We start from the raw sequence: 21,150 nt of genomic DNA, 5'->3' as shown, positions 1-21,150 counted from the left end.
GCTAGGCTTCAATGCTAAGAAATGTAAGGTCATGCACCTCGGAAGCGGAAATCCATGCAGGACGTACTTCTTGAACGGAGAAACTTTAACTAGGACTTCAGCAGAACGAGATTTAGGAGTATTCATCAGTGCAGACATGAAAACTGCCAATCAAGTGGAGAAGGCTTCATCTAAGGCAAGGCAGATATTGGGTTGTATCAATAGAAGTTTCGTCAGCCGAAAGCCTGAAGTCATAATGCCGTTGTACAGGGCCATGGTGAGACCTCATCTGGAGTACTGTGTGCAATTCTGGAGGCCACATTACAGTAAAGATGTGCGCAGAATTGAATCGGTTCAGCGGACGGCCACCAGGATGATCTCGGGGCTCAAGGATCTCTCGTACGAAGAGAGACTGAACAAATTGCAGCTCTACACTCTCGAGGAACGTAGGGAGAGGGGAGACATGATCGAAACATTTAAGTACCTCATGGGACGTGTCGAAGTGGAAGATGATATTTTCTTTCTCAAGGGACCCTCGGCCACAAGAGGGCACCCGCTCAAACTCAGGGGCGGAAAATTTCATGGCGACACCAGAAAGTATTTCTTCACAGAGAGAGTGGTTGATCATTGGAACAAGCTTCCAGTGCAGGTGATCGAGGCAGACAGCGTGCCAGACTTTAAGAATAAATGGGATACCCATGTGGGATCCCTACGAATGTCAAGATAAGGAAATTGGGTCATTAGGGCATAGACAGGGGGTGGGTAAGCAGAGTGGGCAGACTTGATGGGCTGTAGCCCTTTTCTGCCGTCATCTTCTATGTTTCTATGAGGAAACAATAGTGGTGTATAGATTCATCAAGCCTGAACTATCAGTGTGGGACGGTGCAGCTCCAGAAAGTCTTCCACTTTAAGGAGATCCATGAAATCCTTTTTAACATTTTTATTTAGTTCTCATGTTTTCTAATCACAAAATAGAAAATCAAATTATTTTTTCTACCTTTTGTTGTCTGGTCATTTTATTTTTCAAGTCATGCTAGTCCCAGGCTCTGGTTTCTGTCTCCCTCTGTCCAGGGCAGGATTAATTCGTCGAGGGCCCCTAGGCACACAAGTACACTGGGTCCCCCTGCCCTGCCCCACCCCACCATGCGCCCAGGCGGAAACAGGAAGCTGCGTCAGAGGGAAGCTTTGAGCAAGCAGCACTGCTTGCAAAATTACAGTTCCCGTTGCCTTTCTTTCCCGCATTGCTTGCTTGTCTTACTTTCTGTTGATGGGGGGGGGGAGCTGCGTTGCTGATCGGGGGGCCCGTGTTGCCGATTGGGGGGAGCCTGCGTTGCCGATCGATGCTGGAGGGGCCCATCGCCGTTTGGAAAAAACAATGTTGATGCCCTCTTTCATCGGGCCACCCTGACCATTTCGGGCCTTAGGCACGTGCCTACTGGGCCTATTGGTTAATCCTGCCCTGCCTCTGTCTTCTCTTTACTCACTTGTCAGGGTCTCCTGCTCATTTGACATTTCTTCTTCTCTGTGCTCACTAACCATCTTCCATCTTTGTGTACCTATCTTTCCCTTCTCTGTGTCCCATATACTTCTCTGTCCAGCATCTCCCCTGTGTCCATCTCCCTGAATTTATCTTCACTATTCTATGTCCTGAATTACTCATCTCTCTTCTGCGTTTCTATTCTCTCCCACATCTAGCACTTTCCCTCTGTGTCCATAAACTCCCTCCCATGATTGGCATTGCCCCTCTCTGTCCATGTACTATTCCCATGCAGCATCTCCCTTTGTGTCCCTGTTCCTATTCTCCTCTCCATGCTTATTATTTTCCCCTCTATTTCAGATACCTCCCTGTGTCTCTCCCTCTCTCCGCTGTGTGTTCAGTATTTCATTCCCTCTTCCTTCATCCGCTTAGTATGGCATCTCTTTTTTCTTCTCTTCCCTCCAGCCCCTCCCCCAACATGTCTAGCACCTCTTCACCAGCCCCTTTTCCACAAGTGCAGCAACTCTCCCCCTTCCCTCCAGCTTCCCCTCTTGCAAGTCCTGTAGCTCTCTCCCTTACCTTCAGCTCCAGTTCCCCCCTCCTGTGTCCTTTCCTCCAGCCCCAGCTCCCCCTCCTGTAACTTTTTCTTCTGCCCTAGCCCTTCACCTGTGACCTTTCCTCCTGCCCCAGTATCTCCTTTGCCAACGGCTCCAGCTCGCCCCCTCGTGGGTCCGGTGGGTCTAGTCAGCTTCCCTCCCTCCCTGCTATTGGCATATACCTTTAAGAAGAGGGAGCTGATAAATGGAGCTCACGGTCACAGCCTTCCCTCTGCTGGGTGCCTCCTTATGATGCAACTTGCGCTGGGGAAGTCACTGCTTGCCCTGTATTGGTAGCTACACCTTGGGTTTTGGCCAGGTACTAGTGACCTGGATTGGCCACCATGAGAACAGGCTACTGGGCTTCATGGACCATTGGTCTGACCCAGTAAGGCTATTCTTATGTTCTTATGTTATGTTTTTAACTGTCGCTTTTTGCAAAAACAGGAAGTTGCTCATAAGGAGGAGCCCGGTAGAGGGTAAGCCATGACCACAAGCACAGTCAATTGGCTCACTTTCCTTCAAGGTATATGCCAGCAGCAGGGAAGGAGGGTAGCTGACTAGACCCGCCAGGCCTGCAAGCAAGGGGAGGGGCTGGAGCCTCCAGACCCACAAGCGAGGGGGGAATCTGGAGCCACTGAACCTGCAATGGGGAATAAATGGAGCTGCGAGGTTGGGAGCTTTGATCATGGGGGTTTCCCCGCAGGATCAAAGCCTTTCACCACTCCTGCAGAAAGGTAAAAGGTTTTGGCAGTAAATATATCAAATTTTTGCCTGTTCCTGCGGTTGCTGCAGGTTAATCACAGGAAATGGGCACCATGTCTAAACTAAACTAAACTAAATCTTAGGTTTGTATACCGCGCCATCTCCGCAAGCGCAGAGCTCGGCACGGTTTACAGAAGTTAAGAGGAAAGGAACTACAATGAAGGGATAAAGGAGAGGGACTAAGAAGATAGAGAGGGACCGGATGCTAGAGAACGGGAGGTAATTAGATTTTTGAAAAGAGCCAAGTTTTCAAGTGTTTGCGGAAGGATTGGAAGTAGCTTGAATTTCTGAGCGGGGGTGAGAGGTTGTTCCAGAGTTCTGTGATTCTAAAGGGGAGGGATGTTCCAAGTTTTCCTGCGCGGGATATACCTTTTATAGAGGGGAAAGACAGTTTCAGTTTTTGTGAGGGTCTAGTGGGGTGTGGGTTTGAGGAGTTCCAAAAGAGTGGGATAACGGGAGGAAGGACGCCATGTAGGATCTTGAAGGCTAAGCAGGCACATTTATAGAGGACTCTGGAGTATACTGGGAGCCAGTGAAGCTTGGAGAGGAGTGGGGAGACGTGATCGAACTTGCCTTTTGCGAAAATAAGCTTGGCCGCGGCGTTCTGAATTAGCTGAAGTCTATGGAGGTTTTTCTTAGTTACGCTTATGTAGATGGAGTTACAGTAGTCCAGTCTAGAAAGGATGATAGACTGTACGAGGACAGCGAAGTGAGAATGATGAAAGCAGGATCTCACTCTCCTCAGCATATGAAGGCTAAAGAAGCATTTTTTTTACCAGGGAGTTGAGGTGATCATTGAAGGAGAGAGAGGAGTCTATGACGATGCCTAGGACTTTGCTTGAAAACTCAAGCTGAAGAGTGGGGCCGGATGGTAGTGGGATGGAGGTGGGTAAATGATCTAAAATTGGGCCGAGCCAAAGTAGTTTTGTTTTGGACTCATTCAGTTTCATTTGTACAGATTGGGCCCAGGATTGGAGATTCGTTATACATGTGGATATGTTATCAGCAAGGTTTGAGAGGTTCGAGTCGGTCTCGAGGAGGATGAGGATGTCATCAGCGTAGGAGTAGAGAGTTTCTAGGGGAGATAGATGGAGGAGTTTCAGAGAGGACATGTAGATGTTGAAAAGGATAGGGGAGAGGGGTGAGCCTTGCGGGACTCCACATTTCGGATTCCAGGGGGGGGAAGAGGTACCGTTTGTGTTAACGGTGTAGGAGCGGAAGCGTAGGAATTTCGAGAACCAATCTAGGACTGTGGAGCTTATGCCTATTTCGGAGAGTTGGAAGATTAGGATGTCATGGTGGACGACGTCGAAGGCTGCGGAGAGGTCGAATTGTAGGAGAACAACAAATTTGTTGCGAGAATGGAGATGTTGCACCTTAGAGATTAGTGAGGCCAAGAGGGATTCGGTGCTAAAGTTGGGTCTGAAGCCGAATTGGTGGGGTAGGAGAATAGAGAATCTTTCTAGGTAGGATGAGAGTTGGGTGGATATGATGGATTCTAATAACTTGGTTAGGAGAGGGATATTTGCTATAGGGCGGTAGTTTGATGGCATGGAGGGGTCAAGTTCGGCCTTTTTCAGTAGAGGAGTCAATGAAATGTGTCCCATGTTGGGGGAGAAAAGGCCCGATGTTAGGGCAGAGTTTATGAGTTCGGTGAGGGAAGCGATGGCCTGTGTAGGGATATTCTCGAATAGATAGGAGGGGAAAGGATCCAGAGTGCACTTGCAGGTTTTTAGTTTGAGGCAGAGTTTGGAGACTTGCGATTCGGAAACAGGCTCGAAGACGGTCCAAGATCTGTCGGCGGGAATGGGGGTGGATATAGGTAAGGTAGGGTTGAGGTCAGTAGAGGTCAGGGAATTGTAGGAGACTGTGGGTGGGAAGGAGGATCTTAGGGTGGTAACCTTTTCATTAAAGAAATTTGCGAGGGCATCGGCTGATAGAGACGGTGGGAGCAAGGATGGGTCTTTTTTTATAGTTAGGGAGCGCCAGATGTTGAACAGCGCACTGATCTGATTGTTGGATCTAGAGATCTTGTCTCCGAAGAAGTTCTTCCTGGCTTTTTTTAGTGTAGAATTGTAAAGTTTAATATTGACCCTCCAGGTATGTCTATCAGAGGGGGATTTAGATTTTTTCCATTTGCGCTCTAGAGCGCGACATTTCTGTTTCAGTTCTCTGTGAAGAGGTAAGTACCAGGGGGCCTTTCGGGGGTAGGAGATGGTTTTAGTGGATATTGGAGCAAGGGAGTGGTAGGTGGACTCGGAGAGGGCGGTCCAGTTGCGCCAATGGGATTCGGGGTCTGTAGGTCTAGGGTTGGAGGAGAGTTGGTTGAGGAATTTGGACCAGAATAGATTGCTCGAGGTTTTTTTGCGAAAGGTTATGGAATGAGAGGGGTGGGGTGGGGAGTCAAGATGGGACATGAAGATGGGGAGGCAGGTAGTCCCTAAGAAGTGATCGGACCAAGGGACTTGTTCCCAGCGAGTGTCGTCGGTTGAAGTTTTGAAGGCGGTAAGATCAAGGAAAGTAGTGAGGTCTAGTGTGTGCCCTTTTTCATGGGTTGGAGATGGGGTGGGTGGGGGGAAGCCTAGAGAGGTAAGGAAGTTGTTGAATTCAGTCGTGTCCTTGCTGTTGGTGTCGTCAAGGTGGAGATTAATATCACCAACGATCAGAAGTCTTTGAAATTTAAGGAAGGCATTTGTTATGGTCTCAAAGACGAGATTGGAGGATTTGGTCCAAGGGGTGGGTGGGCGGTATAGTAACAGGATGCCCAATGGGTGGGTGCGGAGTTCGTCATTGACTGAGGCAAGCAAATATTCTAGGGAAGCGTGAGTGCCCGTCTCAAGGAGCTGGACGTCAAAGAAAGATTTGTAGAGGAGTGCTAGACCACCTCCTTTTCGATTGGGTCTGGGGGAGAAGAGGCCTTGGTAACCGTGGGGGAGGAGTTCGTTTTGTGTGAATAGATCGTCTTTGGCGATCCATGATTCAGTGATGCATAGGAATCCAGGGTCGAGCTCGTCTAGAAGGTCTTTCAAGATTTGGGTCTTATTGCACACAGATCTGGCATTGCAATAAAGTGTCGGGACTGGGGTGAGAGAGTCTGAGGCAGTGTTGGGAAGATTGGCAGGGGCAGGGGTTTTAGATTATCTTGGTTGACTTTGAGGGTTTTTCTTGAGAGGGGGAATTCTGGTGCGAATCAGTGTGGGGATTTTGAGTCCAGGGCAGATGTTATTGGTGTGAGCGGGGTCGAGTAGGTTGGGAGAGGGAGGTTTCAGACAGAGGGAGGTATAGAGAGGTGAGCAGAGTAGGAGGAGAAGGATCCAGAAGGATCCAGAAGGATGGGTTCATGGTGGGGAATTAGGACAGGGAGGTTGATGTGTGAGAGTCTGCAGCAGGGGGGGGAAAGAGGTAGAGGAGGGAGTAGCAGGGGAACTTAGATTAAACTGGCTAAGTGCAGGGCCAAGAGTAGGAATGAGAGATAATTTTTTTTTTTTTTTTAGGGGTAGATCAAAGGGGGAGCTATATCGGTGAGAGCAGTTAGCGGCTAAGCGCTTTCCGTATGGCAGAAATACAGTTTGGTGCTGAACTAGGCAAAGGCAAGGTGGAATTTGGCATCTAAATAAAAAGCATAGACAATAATAAAATATGGTACAGAGACAGGAATATGAACAAAGGTAAACTTTGGCAACGGGCAGAGTCCGGGTTGGGCAAGGGGAGCTGAGAGTCTGGAGGCCCTCAGTGGACCTTGATGAGCTAAGGAGGGGGGGGGGACGGTGAGGTGAGGCAGAAAGGAGCCCAGAAGTGCTAGTACTGTCTTGCAGGGACTTCGGCAGCTCTTGGGTGGGCTGTGGAGGCAGAGTTCAAGTATGGGGCAGGGGCAGGGCCGTTCAGTCCTGCACAATGGCGTCGGGCGGAGGAAGGAGGAGCAGGATGGAGGAAACTTCCTCCTTCCTCTGCCTTGGAGTCGCTGAGGCGGAACAAAAACTTTCGGCGGCCCGCAGTGGGCTGAAGAGAAGCCGGGTCACGCTAGCCTGTAGCAGCCCTCGGATGGGCTGGAGGAGAGCAGGCTCGCAGCCAAGCAGGGCAGGGCAGATCCCTCCTGCTCGAGTGGCGTCGGGCGGAGGAACAAGATGGAGGAAACTTCCTCCTTCCTCTGCCTTGGAGTCGCTGAGGCGGAACAAAAACTTTCAGGGCCCGCAGTGGGCTGAAGAGAAGCCGGGTCACGCTAGCCTGTAGCAGCCCTCGGATGGGCTGGAGGAGAGCAGGCTCGCAGCCAAGCAGGGCAGGGCAGATCCCTCCTGCTCGAGTCTGTAAAAAAGCATTTGCTTAGATTACTCCTAAGTTTATCACCTCTTAACTTCATCCTATGCGCTCTCATTCCGGAGTTTCCTTGTCATTCAACCCAAAGCTGTAAACGGCTAAAGAACTTTTGACAACTGCATGCTGAATATCTACCCCAATATAATCTATCAATGTGAGTACAAGGCCAAACACTGTAACACATAAAATAATTCTAAAGTCACAATTTTCACATATTTCATGTTAGGGGAAAATAAATTCACAAGTCATTAATAGATTTTACCTGGTTCCCACCACTTTTTGGATTCACAAAAACCAGTAGCGGTTTCATTAAGGGGGATGCAACAGGCCTTATCACAAATGGTCGTCCCTTGTTTTCCTGGAAACAGAAGAATAAAATAAATGAGAGATAAATTGAGATAAATATGAGATGTAGGTGCACTGATGACTTCTGAGAGAAAACAGAAATGTTTACCTAAATCAGGGGTCCTTTTATTAAAGGGCATTAAGCCCTTAATGTACGGTCAGTACGTCCAAACAGGCTACTGCAGGAATGCATGAAAGAGTTTTACAGTATTTTGCCTATTTGTGTGTGCTAACTTATGCGTTACAGATTTCTTTTTATAAATATTTTTGGGAGGCAGCATGACATAGGTGGAGAGTGGGTGTGGAAGCATTAACCTACTAACATATTATACTTAATATTTGCTAACTGGCTAATGCAGAGTTAATGTAAAAGCACATATCCCCAGATTCTTAACTGGCACCCATGTTGGCGGCAGCCGATCGTGTGTCAATCACACGACAGAGCCAGTTAGAGTATTGCTCCTGATTGCAGAGCAGTCCCAGTAAAAGAGGGAGGAACTGTGCCTAGTGCCTGCTCAAAAAAGCAATCACTAGGCAGATTGTCCCCTCATCCCTCCTGTCAAAATTTTAAAAGTTTTCTTCTGCCTGCCGCTGCTGTTCTCACTGCTGGCTGAGCTGAATGCAGCAGGGAAATCCCCGATCAGCTGAGCCAGTAGGTCTTCCCAAAGATGCTAGCTTCAGGACTTTCCTTGTTTTCAGCTGTTTGGGGCTTCCCCTGCTGAGCTGGCAGGGGAAGCCCCAAACAGCTGAACTGGCAGGGGAAGTACCAAAGTTGGCAGCTTCAGGAAGTCCTGCCAGCTCAGCTGATCGGGGATTCCCCTACAATCGGCTCAATTGGCAGGAAAAGTAGCAGCTTAAAAATTAAAGATTCAGTTTTAATTTAGGCCATCTAGGGCCGTGGCGTACCTAGCATATGTGACACCTGGGGCCCATCATTTTATGACCCCCCCTCCATCTGTATGAAAAACATGATTTTTAGTAACAATCCACACGTTACACAAGAGTGTACCTAGGAAAAGGCAGCATCTTACATACTGCAGTGAGCACAACATCAATACACCCATTGTAAAACTAAACAAACTAGACTAGTACAGATCAATCCTGCACTGTCAATCCTAAAAGAAAACCATGTCTTTTGAACACACAGAACACAGAAAACACCTTCGCCTAGTATGGAATATGTAATCACAAACTAACCTCTCCCCCTTTTACAAAACTGTAGTGTGGTTTTTAGCCATGCTGGTAACAGCTCAGACTCGTAGAATTCTGAGCATCAGAACTGTTACCACCACGGCTGGCGCTAAAAAACTCTCTACAGTTTTGTAAAAGGGGGGATAAAATAGAAATACATGGACAAAGGGTAAATTGAACTACCAAGAAGTTGGACTCTGCATACAATGCAAAACCACAGAAACAGCAATGCATCTCCCCTAAAGCAAAAAAATAAATAAATAGAATTTTTTTTGACCTTGTCTTCTCTGGTTTCTGCTTTCCTCATCTTCTTGTCACTCTCTTCATTTCATCCACTATCTACCCTCTCTCTGCCCCTTCTATAGGGCATCTTCTCTCCTTCTATTCCCCTTCCAGAAACTTTATGCCTCCCCCTTCCATCTCCCCCCATTGGTCTGGCATCCATCTTCTTCCTTTCCCTCCTCCAATGGTCTGGCATCTCTCTCCTCTCCTCTTCTTCCCTTCCCTCTCCCACACCCCTATGGTCTGGCATTTCACTCTCTCCTCTCCCATCCCCCCCACTTCCATTAGCATCTGCCCCCTTTCTTTCCCTCCAACCCAATTCCATCCAGTATCCTTTCCCTGCACACCAATTCCATGAGCATCTGCCCCCTTTATTTCCCTCCAACCCAATTCCATCCGGTATCCTTCCCCCTTATGTCTCTCTCTCCTTTCCCTGCACATCAATTCCATCAGCATCCGCCTTCTTTCTCTCCTTCCAACACCCTTCCATACCACCCTGACCCTTTCTCTCTCTCTCTCTCCACCACCCTTCTATGCTCCTCTCCCCCTCCAAACCAGCAAGATCCTGTGATGACTGCTTCTGCTGCCTCTGCTCCAGAAGACGTATATGACGTCGGAGGGGGGTGGACCGGCAGACGCAGGGAGTTGCGACAAGGTCCCGTGATGACTGTGGCTGCCAATCCACTCCCTCAAAGGTCACTTACATCTCCGGAGCAGAAGTAGTCATCGCGGGACCTTCCTGCACTTCAGTGCGGCTGCCGACTCTGCTTCGGAATAAGTATGGCAGCCACGCTGAGGTGTAGGTGCCGTTTAGAGCAGCGCAGGAGGTTCCAGATCCAGCCAGCTGTGCACCCCCCTAGGGCTGGCACCCGGGGCGGTCCACAACCCCTGCCCTTGGTACACCACTGATCTAAGGTACTGGTAGCCAATGCAGTTTTTGTAGGATGTGTGTGATGTGATCATGCCACTTGCAACCCTCTACCATTTGTGCTGCAAATTTAAGTTGAAGTTGGTGTGAGATCTTATTCATTTGACCAATGTGTAAGGCATTACAGTAGTCTAGCCATAATGTTAAAATAGTATGGACCACTTTAATCAGAGTCACCTTTTCAAAATATAGAGCGAGATTTCATAGCTGCTGCAAGTGACAGAAACAGATATTAAGTTGTTTGAATTTGCTGATTCAGAAGTAAGTGATGAGTCTAGCAGTATCCCAAAATTCATGACCTGGGATTTAAAAGGGGCTTCATTCTTCCCACATGGTATTTTGAAATCAGGTACATGTCTGCTTGAGTTAGGAACCCTTGGAATCCATGATTTACTTGAACTCAGGTAGAGTCTGGGTTCTCCCCTCCCCCCCTCCATTTAATCAAAGCTGTGGGTAGATCTGGTTCATTGGGATGGATAGCTGTACATTGTCAACAAAAATACAGAATTTTGTGTTCATCCAATGAAACAGCTCAGCTAGAGGCAAGGTAAATATTAAATAAAATAGGTGACAATATGGATCCTTGTGGTACCCACAATTCAGTGCCCAAGATGATGATGTGTTGTTGATGAACAGATCTGATTGTTGTCTGTTTGATAGAATTTGAATCATGCAGATACTGATATCTGTTTATGCAAGCCATGCAAGCTTGATATAATTATTCATAGTATTCAAAGCTTCTGAGAAATTTATAAAATAGGTGCAATGTATATGCCTATTTACTAATATTCAAAGACACATAATCTAATTAGTTAATGCTGCAACAGATCAGGACTCTGCCCCAGAAACAATCCATAAAAGAAATGCAGAGGCTAATGTGGAGGGGTGAAATATACAGTAAGATGGACCATAAACTAACCAGCGATTGGTGGTTTACAAATGATTTTAAATAAATAACAGCTTTTACAGAGGTTAGCAGAGAGCAGAAAAGCCAGTAGCCATTTACAATTTTGCCTATTTCCCTATCATTTACTAAATCATACTCCACTTCGATTTGCAGTTTAAAGATGCCTTTATCACCTGGAAACAAGAAAATTAGTTTAGCTTGGTAAGGCAATTTCATTACCATACTATAATTCAAAATATATACAGTACCACCACTCTCTATTCAAGCTAGCACAGTTAAATTAAGACCCTTCAACAAGTCTCTTGCCTCCAACACAGCTTTTGCAAAGGCCATATACACCCAGATAACTATAAATCAGAGATCAAGTCAGGAGTGGGTGGGCAGTAGTTAAACACTAAACAAGACTTTCCTCAACTGCTATCTGTGCCCTAATATGATTTTATCTTATACTCTGAAATGCAATTTAAAATACTAATCTAGACTAAAACACTTTTATATAAAAACCTTAACAGAAACTCTAAAAGCTACACTATTGCCTAAAGCAGGGATCTCAAAATCCCTCCTTGAGGGCCGCAATCCAGTCGGGTTTTCAGGATTTCCCCAATGAATATGCATGAGATCTATGTGCATGTACTGCTTAGGAAATCCTGAAAACCCGACTGGATTGCGGCCCTCAAGGAGGGACTTTGAGATCCCTGGCCTAAAGTGACTTTGCTGTAAAAGCAGAGTTACTATATTTGTTTACTGAACTAAAAAACAAATAGAGAAGGACAATGAAATAACCTGCTCAAGCCCAAGTTTTACCTTTCCCCAAGTTTGAATGCTAGCAGTAAGATATTCCAATGGAGTTTTTCTTCCCCTTAACAGATCCTCACTCAGCACCTCTTCAGGGCAAGGAGCAATTGCTCATTGAGCAACTAGCAAGCAGTACAATGTTTCAGGAAAAAAAATTCTGCTCAATGATGCTGCAACTGGTCAACAGCCATGCCACAGAACTGTGAACAACCTGCATTACCTTAATTAAATGCAATAGGAGGTCTTGAAAAACTTACTGAGAAAATTGAATGCAGGAGAGAATATTGCAAAATCAGAACATTCAATCAAGATTCTTTAAAAAAAGGATGGACCACCATATGTTTTAAATGGATAGATAAGTAACTCATTTCCAATGAAGCATTCATTATTTTTGGAAGGGCAGGGCCCATGTGCTGCTTCTTCCTTCACACCAACCAAAAAGGGGCTGAGCCAATTAACAGCCCATAGATCTATGTTGTGACATTGTATTAGTTACCTTCTTTTTTGATACTAGACTGAAAAAAAATAGCCTACAATTGAAGGGGATAGAGAAATCAAACTTTAAAAAACAGTTTTTCTCATTTCTCACAATTTAGGCATCTTTTCAGGGAAATAATCAGCAAATTCATTGATGGTCAGAAGATCCCCAGCAGGTTGATAGTTAGGCATGATCATCATTGAGGGGAGTGTGTAGTGCAGTGGTTAAAGCTACAGCCTTAGCAACCTGATGTTGTGGGTTCAAACTCACACTGCTCCTTGTGACCCTGCAAAAGTCACTTAATCCCCCCATTGCCCCATCTACATTAGATAGATTGTGAGCCCACCAGGACAGCTAGGGAAAATTGCTTGAGTACCTAAATAAATTCATGTAAATCATCCCAAACTCCCTGGGGAGAATGGTATAGAAAATTGAACAAATAAATAAATCATAGTCCTAATACCTCCAAAAGGTTCCCTAGGACTATTCAATGTCTTCTTATCCTTTCTAGTGAAATATTTTCTTTACTGTAAGTCTCATGAGTATAAATGCAATATTTATTAAGCAATTGATAATAAATTACTTTATAATCAATCCATAATTTCCTATACTAAAGTTGCTCTGCTCTCTTGACAAATCTTTTTACTTGAAGGAACTGAGGCATATAATACTAACAGGTAAATTCTATAACCAGTGCCTAAACTTAGTTGTCAGTAGGCCCCCTGCCAATGCCTAAGTTAATTGAAATACACCATCATAAATGGCAAAAACAGCAGTGTTGAAGCGCCTACTGATGCCTAAATAAAAGGCCCACACCTCCCAACACCCCCCATCCCAACTCCCGTACCTCTTGAGGTAAGATAAGCTGGAGGAATGCCTACACCTTCCCCTTCCCAGTACATCCTAGAATGCACTGAGGAGGGGCCTAAGGCCCTGAATGGCCCAGGTGCCTAAGGCCCCTCCCATAGGAGGGACCTTAGGCACTTGGGTCAACCAGAGTCAGGCCTCCTTCCCAGTGCATTCTGAGATACACTGGGAGTGGCCTAAGACTCCAATTGGCCAGATATCTAAGGTTTGGGGAGTGTCAGGGTAGGGGTTTGGGGGTTTTGGTGATTGGGGTAGGTCATGGATTCGGGGGGCCTTCTGCCTAACATGATTGGGGGTGCTTTGGGGGTTCTGGCAGGAGGGAGTGGGCATCCCTATAGTTGTGGGTCTTCAAAGGGAGGAGGTTCAAGGGTTCTGGCAGGAGAGAGTGGGCATCCCTCCTGCTGTGGGACTTCAAAGGGGGATCCCCTGCCACAGCTGCTCAGCTGATCACGGGGGTATTCCCTCCCACCCCCACCCCAGATCAGCTGAGCTGGCAGGACTCCCTGAAGCCATGGCTTTGGGGAGCACTGCTGGCTCCGCTGTTGGGGGATAACCTCCAAGTTTATTTAAAATTTTCTATCCCACCCTTGGAAAAATCTTCAAGGTGACATGGAGGGGCATAATAAAAAAAAAGTCTAAGTCCCCTTTTGGCCTAAGGCCTTAAACATTGAAAGTAGAAGCAGGGAAAATGTCCATTATCCAAAAAAAACGTCCAGAAGGAATTTTTTTAAAAAAAATAATGGCCTGCCTCTACGTTCAGCTGTTCAAACATCCAGACCAGCACTATGTCTACACTAACACCATATAATCAACATAAAAAAAGCCTAACTCCCAAACGCCCAAAACAAGAGCTTTTAGGCGAAGGAGGAGCCAGTCCTTCACCTATAACCTGGTTCTGTAACTGGTGTCTGTCAAAAACAACACCGGTTACAGAATCCCCCCCTCCCACAACAATCCAGGCAGGAGGGAGCCCAAGTCCTTCTGCCCCACGGCACCCCCGAATCCCCTGACACTATCGGGGCAGGAGGGAGCCCAAGCCCTCCTGCCCTCGATACAAGGGCCCCCCGAACCCCTGATCTCCCGCCAGCCAAACCGTGACCCCCCCGCTGACCCCCACGACCCCACCTCCCCGTTTCTTCAAAATAGTTGGTCGGACAGACGGGTGCAAAGCCTGTCCGTCCAACAGGCCAGCCATCGTTGAATGGCTAGCCTTAGGGCCTGATTGGCCCAGCCGGCTCAAATCCCGCACACAGGTAGGGCCTGAAATGCCTGGGCCAATCGGAATAGGCCCAGAAGGCTTAGGCCCCTCATGTGGGTGGAGCCTTAGGCATATGGGCCGGGTTGGGTGGGATTTGGGCTGCCTGGGCCAATCAGCCCTAAGGCCAGCCATTCAACGATGGCTGGCCTGTCGGATGGACGGGCTTGGCACCCGTCCATCCGACCAACGATTTTGAAGGTACAGGGAGAGGGGTGGGGGTCGTGGGGTCGGCCTTTTGATCGTCCAAGTACCCATTTAGGCCACTTTTTAGACGTTTTTCTTTTTTATTATGAGCCCCTTAGAGTCTAAAACATAGTAATTTAAAAATTTAACAATACAATATACAAAACAATTCATACATAATGCATACGTGGAGGGGCATAATCAAAAGATACGTCTAAGTCCATTTTGGGCCTAAGTCGCTGTCTAAAGTCCATTCTCGAAAAATATGTCCAAAATATATATTTATTTTAATCGTCTAATTATATGTCTAGCCGTTTGATCGGCCAGACCGCTACATCGTCTATCTTTATACCCCATTCTTGTCCAAAAAATCATCCAAGTCAAAAACGCCTAGAACAAGACCTTTTTGGACGTGAGAGGGGTCAGCAAAGTAATGGACTGGACACCCAGACATGGCAACACAGTAGTGGGGCACCTTATAGGGCACTGCTGCGAACTTCACAAAAAGGGTACCATATAAACATCTCACCACAACTCCCTTATAGGTCATCGAGAGCCCTCCCAAATACCCCCCAAAACCTACTAGACCCACCTGTCTACAACCCCAATAGCCCTTATGGCTGTAGGTGGCATCAATATGGCAGTACAGCAGGGTTTTGGGGGGTGCACATGTTTCACCATGAATGCAGTGGTTAGAGTAGATTATTGGCATGGGTCCTCCTCTCTATAGGTCACTAGTCCACCCCCCAGCCTATTTAAGCCACCTCTATGCTGTTCTATTAGGCTTTCCTATGCCAGCTGCTGATGTTTTCTGGAGGCAGATATGTAAATTTTTTATTCTGTTTTTTTATGGAGGTGGGGGGAGTTCAGTGATAAATGGGGGAGTGTGTACTTTGTATCTACAGTGGTTATCTGCTCACTCTGGAGACCTTCTAGACACTTAGACATGGTTTTACATGGCCTAAGTCACAATGTACAATTTCCGTCTGGGCAGTCTTGTTAAACTTTTGGTTATACTTGCAAGTCTAAGCCAGTCCAGATCCCGCCCAGATCCCACCCTCACCACTCCTCCTAAAATGCCCCTTTTAGCTCTGGGCATACAGCAGCACTGAAAGAGCCTAAGTCGTTTTGAGATACATCTAAAACCCGGTTCGATTATCAGCACTTGGACGACTTGTCTTACAGATCGTCCAAGTGCCGATTTAGGCCGGATTTTAGACGTATTTCCATTTTGATTATGAGCCCCTTAAGGTTTAAGGAAGGAAATGCAAAAAATTCCCCCCCCCCAAAAAAAAAAGAAAGAAAAGGAGGATACTTTAGGGATATTCCTTCTATTTTCACAGATGCCAATAGCACTACCCGTTATACCTGAGAATATGCATCAGAAAAAAGGATAGGTCTTTAAATTTTCCTTACACTTATCAACTGAAGTTATTGTTTTAAACTAAACTAAACTAAACCTTGGGTTTATATACTGCACCATCTCCACGAATGCGGAGCTCGGCACGGTTTACAGGAAGAAAGATGAGAGAGGAACTACAGTGGAGAGATTAAAGAGTTAGGTGTAAAGGGGGAAGGTGAGAGGCCTAAGAGGGGGGAAGTGTTACAGTTTTGAGAATAGCCAGGTTTTTAGGTATTTGCGGAAGAGTTGGAGGGAGCTTGAGGTTCGGAGAGGGGAGGGAAGGTTATTCCAGATCTTAGTGATTCTAAAGGGGAGGGATGACCCAAGTTTGCCTACATGGGAAATACCTTTTATGGAAGGGAAGGATAGTTTAAAAATTTGGGAGGATCTGGAGGAAGTAGGGGTTGGGGAGTTCCAGGATAGAGGGATAACGGCAGGAAGGATGCCATGTAGGATCTTGTAGGCCAGACACGCACATTTGAAGTGGATCCTGGGGATTACTGGGAGCCAATGGAGCTTAGACAGGAGTGGTGAGACGTGATCAAATTTGCTTTTCGCGAAAACAAGCTTAGCTGCGGCGTTCTGAATCCGCTGAAGTCTGTGGAGGCTTTTCTTGGTTAGGCTGAGGTAGATAGAATTGCAATAATCCAATCTGGAGAGGATGATGGATTGTACTAGGACTGCGAAGTGTTTTTGGTGAAAATAGGGTCTGACTTTCCTTAGCATGTGAAGGCTGAAGAAGCATTTCTTCACCAGGGATTGGAGATGTTCGTTGAAGGATAGAGAAGAGTCTAAGGTGACACCCAGAACTTTGCTTGAGAACTCGAGCTGTAATGGGGGGCCGGTGGACAATGGGATGGAGGAAGGTAGATGGTCTAATTTTTAGCCGAGCCAAAGGAGTTTTGTTTTGGACTCGTTTAGTTTCATATGCATTGTGAATGCCCAGGATTGGAGGTTCTTTATGCATGAGGATATGTTCGTGGAGAGGTTAGTGAGGTTCGAGTCGGTCTCAAGGAGGACAAGGATGTCATCAGCGTAAGTGTAAAGAGTTTCAAGGGGGGGTAGTTGGAGTAGTTTCAGGGAGGACATGTAAATGTTAAAGAGGATTGGGGAGAGGGGTGAGCCTTGTGGGACACCACAAGTCGGGGTCCAGGGGGAGGATGAGGTGCCGCTCATGTTAACCATGTAAGAACGGGAGCGCAAGAATTTGGAGAACCAATCAAGAACTATGGAGCTAATGCCTATCTTGGAGAGTTGAAAAATTAGAATGTCGTGGTGGACAACGTCAAAAGCTGCGGAGAGGTCGAATTGTAGAAGGACAGCAAACTTGTTACAAGAATGCAGTTGCTGAACCTTAGAGATTAGAGAGGCCAATAGGGATTCAGTGCAGAAGTTGGGTCTGAAGCCATATTGGTAAGGTAAGAGGATGGAGAATCTTTCTAAGTAGGAAGAGAGCTGGGTAGATATGATAGACTCGAGCAGTTTGGTGAGGAGAGGGATATTTGCTATTGGACGGTAGTTGGATGGTATGGAGGGGTCTAGGTCAGCTTTTTTCAGTAAAGGGGTCAATGCGATGTGTCCCATTTCAGTGGAGAATAGGCCTGATAATAGGGCAGAATTTATGAGTTTGGTAAGAGATGTGATGGCCTGTGCAGGGATTTTCTCAAATAGGTAGGAGGGAAATGGGTCCAGGATGCAGTTGCATGATTTTAACTTGAGGCAGAGTTTAAGGATCTGAGAATCAGATATGAGCTCGAAGACAGTCCAGGATCTGTCGGCAGGGATGGGGTTGAGAGCAGCTAGGGTGGGGTTGGGTTCGGGGGGCACCAGAGAATTGTAGGAGATTGCGGGCAGGAAGGAGCGCCTTAAGGTAGAGATCTTATCAGTGAAGAATTTTGCTAGGACCTCGGCTGAAGGAGATGAGGGAAGAAGGGTGGAGTCATTTTTAGTGGTTAGGGAGCGCCAAATGTTGAACAATGTGCCATTCTGGTTTTTGGATTTGGAGATCTTGTCTCCATAGAAGTTCTTCCTTGCTTTTTTTAATATTGAGTTGTAGAGTTTGATATTGATTCTCCAGGCCTGTCTGTCAGATGAGGATTTGGATTTTTTCCATTTTCGCTCTAAGGCTCGACATTTTTGTTTCAGGTCTCTATGGAGTGGAAGGTACCAAGGGGCTTTATGGGGATAGGTGATGGATTTAGTGGTTTGGGGGGCGAGGGAGTGGTAGGTGGACTTGGAAAGGGCGATCCAGTTGTGCCAATTGTTTTCAGAGTCTGCAAGCTTGGGAATGGAGGGGAGGAGGTTGAGGAATTTGGTCCAGAACAGATCGCTCAAAATTTTTTTCCGGAAGATAATAGAATTGGGGGATCGGGGTGGGGATCCGAGATGAGACATGAAGATGGAGAGGCAGAAGGCCCCTAGGAGATGGTCTGACCACAGGATGTGTTCCCAACGGGTGTCTTCGGCAGACGTTTTATAAGCGGTGAGGTCGAGGAACTGGATGAGGTCTAGAGTGTGCCCTTTTTCATAGATAGGAGCGGATGTGGGGGGGGAGAAACCTAGGGAGATGAGGAAGTCATTGAATTCTATCGTGTCCTTGCTGGTGGAGTCGTCAAGGTGGAGATTAACGTCTCCGATGATTAGTAATCTTTGGAATTTGAGAAAGGCATTAGTTATGGTCTCGAAGACAAGGTTAGAGGAATTGGACCAAGGGATAGGTGGACGGTATAGTAACAGGATGCCCAGTGGGTGAGGATGGAGCTCATCATTGATTGAGGCTAGCATATATTCTAATGAAGCGTGGGTGCCTCTCTCGAGGAGCTGGACATCAAAGAAGGATTTGTAGAGGAGTGCCAGGCCACCTCCTTTACAGTTGATTCTGGGTGAAAAGAGGCCTTGGTAGCCATGGGTGCAGAGTTCGTTTTGTGTGAAGAGGTCGTCTTTTGAGATCCATGATTCTGTGATGCACAGGAATCCAGGATCGAGGTCCTCAAGGAGGTCCTTCAGAATTTGAATTTTATTGCATGCGGATCTGGCGTTGCAGTAAAGGGTCGGGACAGGGGTGAGAGAGTTAGAGGCATGGCAGGGGAGGTTAGCATGGGGGACAGGCTTTAGAGAGGTGGGATTGACTTTGCGGGGGGGTTTTCTGGTGGGGTGATTCCTGGGGCGCGTCAGGGTGGGGATTCTGGTGCCAGGGCCAGAATTGTGACTATTTGAGGAGTCGAGCAGGTTGGGAGAGGGAGGGTTCAGGCAGAGGGAGGTGTTGAGAGATGAGCAGAGCAGGAGTATAAGGACCCAAAGGGGTGGCTTCATGGTTTGTTTGTTTTTTGGTCAGAAAAGGGCCTTAGCAATGGGCAGAGACTAGTAACTGGACAAATTCCAGCGGAAGGGCTTAGCGATGGCTAATTGGGTAAGAGCCTTTATAATGCAATCAAGTAAACTGTACAGATCACGATGGAATTTGAACATGGGAGACTTAAGCCAGGCAGGCAGAGTGGAGGCAGCGGACTGTTCAGCAGGGGCTGTAGGGGGCGGAGTTGGTCTCCTACGTCGGCCAATTCTTTCCCTTGCGGTGGCTGGAGCCGAAGAAGGGCTGAGCAGGAAAGATAGCAGTTTTACAGGTTTGAAGAACGGCTCAGCAAGGGCTGTTGGGGCGGAGTTGGTCTCCCACGACGTGCCAATGGGATCACGTTCCAATATCTTGGACCAGTTACAGAGAAAATTGTGTCTCTTACATGTTTGTGTACAACATCTTTGTACGATGGCATTATCAGCAATTGCTTATTTATGGATCTCAAATTCCTACCAACTACATAGGGAATTAACAAGCGGCTCGTCTGTTCTCAATACCTTAAAAGCAGTAAGAATTAACTTATATACCATATAGTATTTTACTGGATGCCAGTGAGCATTTTTCATAAATGAAGATGTATGGTCAAATTTACGGAGATTGTGAATTACTCTAATAGCTGTATTTTGTATTACCTGCAAGCTTTGAATGTCCTTCTGACATAACCTGGCATAAAGAGAATTATAGTAGTCTATCTGTTGAATAACAAGAGAATGTACTACAATGTTTAGAGCCTCTGTAAATAACAGAAAATGAATCAATCTGATCAGACGTAGTTTTAAAAAGGAGTTTATCACCACCTTTGAAATTTGCGAATGATACGATAAGTTTGTGTCCAGGATTACTCCTAATATTTTAGTACTAGTCACAGATGGAATCGGGTTGTGTCCAGTTTATGGCTGCTGCAGCCTGACTTTAGGATCCCTAAAGTGGCATAGATAGGTGGCTAAAATGTAAGTCAGGTTTTTCCAGGCCTACATTTCAGCTGCCTATCTTGGCTGAATTTAGGCGCAATTCTGTAACCGGCGCTGTCATGTGATTGACACAAGATCGGCAGCTGCTTTTTAGGCAGCTACCGACATGGGTGCCAGTCCTAAATGCATTGCATTTGTCTTTAAGTGGACAGACACCATATTGTTCATGTTGAGACCTTGGGACCAGTGGCGTAGCAAGGGTAGGAGGCGCCCAGGGTGGAGGTACACTTCCCTGCCCCCTTGCTTTGTGTATATACCCCCTTCCCAAACCCCATGTACCACTGAGAACCCTATGCAAATACATTGTTAGGAGCTGATTAGTATTTAAATGAGATCTAGCGATGCACAAAAGAGAACCCCTCCCTGTTTCCTGTCGCTAATTACCGGCAGCACTGGAGCTGCTGGTAACTGTTGTGCAAGTGTTGTGCACACACAACACAGGCACAACAGCATTAAAAAACGACAGCCCTACTTGCAGAGGACTCCAAAACTGGGACCCTCTGATACCCCCCAACACCAAGCCCCCCCCCCCTCTGGTCTCCCAGACTACTCCCACCACCTCAAAACAAAATCCTGGTGCTCTAGTGGACTGGGGAAATTGGGTCTGACCTCATGCCTCAGCTCGAGGACCCTCCACCCTGATACCACTCCCCGTACCTTTTGTTGAAAATCTGGCAGGTGGGATGTCCACGTCCTCCTGCATTGAAGGGCTGCCTCTTCAAAATGGTAGCCCTTTCCCCTCCTGATGCATCCTGAGATGCACTGGGAGGAGCCTAAGGTTCCAATTGACTCAGGTACCTAAGGTCCCTCCCCTGGCATGCACTGGGAGGGGCCTAAGGCCCTGATTGGCTCAAATGCATAAGGCCCCTCCCCGGGAGAAGAATCTTAGGTGGTTGAGCCAATCAGAGCCTTGGGCCCCTCCCAGTTCACTCCTCCTGCATGATTTTCAACAAAAGGTCCTTGAGCTGGGAAGGGTCTGGCCCGATCCCCCAGCCCATTAGACCATCAGGATTTTATTTTGGAGTGATGGGAGGGGTCTGTGGGATAAGAAGGCAGGGGG

At 47.0% G+C, this 21,150-nt stretch overlaps 1 protein-coding gene across 1 annotated transcript in view; it reads right to left on the bottom strand.

Moving 5' to 3' along the window:
• The window catches only part of DGKI (diacylglycerol kinase iota), a 1,086,779-nt gene that overhangs the window by 617,923 nt on the left and 447,706 nt on the right, over nucleotides 1-21,150 (bottom strand). Inside the window, exons 10-11 of the mRNA XM_033957757.1 lie at nucleotides 11,568-11,570; nucleotides 7,394-7,489 (exon numbers count right to left, since the gene is read on the bottom strand). Of these exons, the coding sequence (XP_033813648.1) occupies nucleotides 7,394-7,489; nucleotides 11,568-11,570 (99 nt within the window). The remainder of the gene's footprint in view (nucleotides 1-7,393; nucleotides 7,490-11,567; nucleotides 11,571-21,150) is intronic.

The sequence above is a fragment of the Geotrypetes seraphini genome, chromosome 9, assembly GCF_902459505.1.
Source record: "Geotrypetes seraphini chromosome 9, aGeoSer1.1, whole genome shotgun sequence".
Lineage (NCBI taxonomy): Eukaryota > Metazoa > Chordata > Amphibia > Gymnophiona > Dermophiidae > Geotrypetes > Geotrypetes seraphini.
This window is presented reverse-complemented; position numbering and strand designations above follow the sequence as displayed.